The following is a 4,594-nucleotide window of genomic DNA, read 5'->3' as shown; positions in this document are numbered from 1 at the left end:
TGTGTCTGGCTTCACGATGCTCGTGTACAGTGCTGCAGTGAACGCTGGGACGTGTGTCTGGCTTCACGATGGTCGTGTACAGTGCTGCAGTGAACGCTGGGACGTGTGCAGTGAACGCTGGGACGTGTGTCTGTCGTGCGTTGACTTAAGGACCTTTGGGTAAATATGGTGGCGTTGGGTCATATGGTAGATGTGTTTTGAGTTTCGTTTGAGAAACTTCTTTCTGATTTCCATCATGGCTGTACCAACTATTGCTAAAATAAAGGCACACAAAGGTTCTATTGTGTCTTTATACTTTTCCAGCCTCTCTTGCTGTTTTCTTAGTGGCTGTCATTCAGACCGGAACGCGATGGAATCGCGATGTATTTCTAACTTGCTTTTCTCCGATGGCTAGTGAGCTTAAACGTTCTTCTGCTTATTGGCCATTTGCATTTCACTGCTTGAGAGCTGTCTGCCATCTCGTTATTCTGCCAATCCGTGAGCATGAAAGGGCATTCTGTCGTTCAGTATTTTCTTCAGTTTTTCAGCGTTTTATATTTTTCAGTGTGAGCTCCCTTATTTCTTTCATCAGGTTCACTTTAAGGGTGCTTGTGTCCTTGTTTATTTTGAGGCTACTGTAAACATTCTTGTTTCCCTATTTCTTCCTCAAGATATTTGCTATTGGCATTAATATTATCTGTTAATATTATATACTGCCATTCTGCTGAGAAAAACTCTATCAGTCTAAGAATTTTCTAGCAGAACCGTTAGGGTGTTTTATGAACAAAATGACATCATCTGCAGATAAGGTTATTTTGGCTTTTCCCTTTCATATTCCTATACCTTTTATTTCCTTCTCAGTTACAGTGGGCCAGCTAAGACTTCAGAATAAGAGCTGCTCTCCATTTGGCGTAGCGGTGCCTGTGGGTTGCTGTAGACAGCCTTAACTGTGCTGTATTCTTGTAGTCCTGGTCTTTCCAGACTTTTATTATGATGGCATCGGGAATGATTATTATTCTTTACTGAAATGCCTGCCCCAACATTCCTGAGCTCAGCACAATGTTCCTATACCCTTCCACACTTCAACGGAATGAATACCAGGGACAAACATCTTATGAGAAACACTTAAGCTCCTCCTGTTCACGTCTATTGTCATAGTCTCTGGCTGCCATCTTTGTTTCTTCCAAAGGTTTGAGGTTATTTCCTGCAGAGTAGCTTCCCTGAAATGAAATTACTAGATCAAAATGCAATGAATATTTTAAAGCCCTGATTTCTAAGCATATTTCTAAAGAGCTTTCTAAAAAGTTATTAATTTACCTTACACTAGCAATATGTGAGAATTATGGTTTTACCCTAGGCTTAACGAGCTGCTAATAAGACTGCATTACTTTCATTTTTGTTTATTTCATTCCCAGCAGGCCAGAAAGTTTTTGCAAGTGCTTATTTATAATGTATTTGCGCTCTTATTTCTTATCTGTTGTCGTCTTATCAGCTAAATAATCTCAACTATGGTTTTCTCCCTTTATTGCTTTATTCAGGCTCCCATGATTCATTCAGTTACTGGGTAGATGAAAAGTCCCCCGTGGGGCCTGACCAAACCCAAGCTGTCAAACGCCTCGCCCGGATCTCCTTGGTAAAGAAGCTAATGAAGAAATGGTCTGTAACTCAGAACCTGACCTTCCGGGAGCAACTGGAGGCTGGGATCCGCTACTTTGACCTGCGTGTGTCCTCCAAGCCGGGGGACACTGACCAGGAGATCTACTTCATCCATGGGCTCTTTGGCATCAAGGTTTGGGATGGGCTGATGGAGATTGATGCGTTCCTCACTCAGCACCCTCAAGAGATCATCTTCCTGGATTTCAACCACTTCTATGCCATGGATGAGGCCCACCACAAATGCCTGGTTCTGCGGATCCAGGAGGCCTTTGGGAGCAAGCTGTGCCCAGCCTGCAGTGTGGAGAGCATGACGCTGCAAAGCCTGTGGGAGAAGAAGTGCCAGGTAAGAGCGGAGGAGTGATGTGCTTCTGAGAGCAAGAACTTAACTCTTTGCTCTCCTTAGGTTGCCACCTGCAAAATCGTTCAACCCAAGGGTTAGGGGCTGGAAGAATAGATTGGTGGAAGTATTGAGCATGTGTAGAATAATAGTACCTGGACTCTGGGGTAGCTACAAGAGATTTAGTGGGGCTGGTAGAAGTGGAACTAATGTTTGATGTCTTTGTTACTTTTTCATTGCTGTGATAAAACACCATGACCAAGGCAACTGATGGAAGAAAGCATTTAATTTGGCTCATGGATCCAAAGGGTTAGCATCCATGACAGCAAAGCAAAGCAACAGCTAAGAGCTCCCATCTTGACCCACAATCATGAGACAGAGAGAGAAAGCACTGAGAATGGTACACATCTTCTGAAACCTGGAAGCCAACCTTTAGTGAGCACTTCCTCCAACAAGTCCACATATCCTAATCTGGCCTTAATATTTTCAGCAACTGAGGACCAAGAATGCAATAGGAGCCTACATTAGTCATTTTTATTTTGACTTCCACATTCCTCCTCCCTGGTCCTCGTAGACTTGTAGCCACATCATAATGCAAAATGCATTTGATCCGAATTCAAAAGCCCCATAGTCTTTTACAGTCTCAACACTGTTTAAAAGTCTTAAGTCTCTTCTGCGACGCACTGCAATGTCTGAACTATAACCCCTGTGAAATCAAAAGTACAAAGCAAAGTACATGCTTTCAACATGCAACAGCACAGAACCTACATGAAGTGTTCCTAAAGGGAGGAAAGGAGGCAGGTGTAGTGAAGAAATACTGAACTAAAGTAAGGCTAAAACTGAGGGGAAAAAAACCACTGACTTCTGTAGCTTCATGTCCAATGTCAAGGGACCTACATGGTTCTGCCCTTCCGGCCTCGCTGCTTGCAGAATACTTGTCTCTCTTGAGCTGGTTCCACTGCCTCCATGCAGCTCTCTTTGGCAGCCATCCTGTGACTCTGGCACCTCTAACACTTTTGTGTCTCTACCACAATCCCAGCTCCACTTCCTCAGCTTCGACCTCTCAGGGCCCCCATCCAGGGAGTCCCTCACCTGGTGCCAGAGTCAGTGGCTCTCCTTCCACATGGAGGAAGATTCCCTAACCCCGTCTGCTGGCATCTTTCTTGACTCTAAAGCCAGAACCCCGGGGATGAGAGCGCCAAGTCTGACTACCAACTTGGGACCCTGGAATCGTATTTGTAGCAGCTTTGATCTGCTGCTGCTATTCGGAGCAGAAGCTTCCTTTACACAAGTTGAAAGCTTATCTGGGTGAAGTCACACCCTGAAGGCTCCCCTCCCTTTACTCCACTTCAGATCAGGCCTCTCTTTAATCCTCTCATCGCTGCCAGCACAAGTCTTGGCTCCAACAGTAAATTTCTTGGTGCCCCTTTTCCTCTCTAAACTGTATTTTCTATTTCTCTTTATGCCAGCTGCTCTTTTTCATTGTAGACCTGTAGAAGAATGATTACCATATTAGCGTGATAAGCACACGACAGAGTCAATATTAAGCTGTCTTGAAATCTCCCCTGCCAAGGAAATTATTTTATTGACTTCTGTTTAGCCTCAAGAAAATGCATAGGATAAGGTCAAACAGCAGCCACATTCTTTACCAAAATACCAAAACTGGGGCTCGAGCCTAGTTGTTCATATTGTTTCCCTCTGAAACCTCTTGAGCTGAGACAAATGTTTCCACCAACTGGGGACCCAGTGAGCCTGTTGGGGGGCATTCTCATTCAGACCACCACCCCTGCCAAATAAAGTTTCTCTGCACTCTAGTTGGCATCTAAATTTACTTGTAGTGCTTGGCTATTATCAGCCCAAGACAAAACTGCGAAATAAGCCAGTTGTTCAGTAGAGAATCATTCCGTCTTCTCTAAGGGCTTAGTATCCTATCCATGTTCCCCAGTAAAGATGGGATTCCAAGCCTGCACCCCTGAGGAGCACTCACTTAAACGATGGGCCCCAGATGCATTCCATTCTGATCCCAGAGCGTGGTAGCAGCAAACAAGAGCTTCAAAAAAACTGATTTGAACTTTCTCTGAGAAAAACAAAAAGCACACATTCATTCAGAGTTGCTCCCTTTCTTTCAAACGTTGGAGAAGGACCTCAGGTCTTTATACATGCTAGGCAAGCGGCTCCGCCTCGGTACAGCCCCATCCCTGACCCTAAGAACAACCTGGGAAGGAAGTATTTTGGAAGGGCTACAGATCCCAACACCAGCATAAGGAGCAACATGTCCCCCCACAAATGACTTTACCTCCAGCTCCGGAGCAGGTGGCTCAGGTGGGTCACTGGGGCATGTGAGCTTCCAGCTCAGCCAAGAGTGTGTGAATCTCAGATTCAGGGAGAGACTGTCTCAAAGGAACAGGTGGAGAGTGAGTGACAGACAACTCTGGTATTCTCCTCTGGCCTCACACACACACACAGGCTCACATGTATATACACTCACAGACACACACAGGCTCACATGTGTGTACACTCACAGACACACACACACAGGCTCACATGTGTGTACACTCACAGACACACACAGGCTCACATGTATATACACTCACAGACACACACAGGCTCACATGTATATAC

The 4,594-nt window shown here is 45.1% G+C and overlaps 1 protein-coding gene across 1 annotated transcript in view; it reads left to right on the top strand.

Annotated features, from left to right (window-relative positions):
• The window catches only part of Plcxd2 (phosphatidylinositol specific phospholipase C X domain containing 2), a 62,405-nt gene that overhangs the window by 34,358 nt on the left and 23,453 nt on the right, over positions 1 to 4,594 (top strand). Inside the window, exon 2 of the mRNA XM_005345035.2 lies at positions 1,518 to 1,978. Coding sequence (XP_005345092.1) covers positions 1,518 to 1,978 — 461 coding nt within the window. The remainder of the gene's footprint in view (positions 1 to 1,517; positions 1,979 to 4,594) is intronic.

Source organism: Microtus ochrogaster, chromosome 2, assembly GCF_000317375.1.
Source record: "Microtus ochrogaster isolate Prairie Vole_2 chromosome 2, MicOch1.0, whole genome shotgun sequence".
NCBI lineage: Eukaryota > Metazoa > Chordata > Mammalia > Rodentia > Cricetidae > Microtus > Microtus ochrogaster.
Note: the sequence above shows the minus strand (reverse complement) of the source record. Positions and strands in the feature narration are given on the sequence as shown.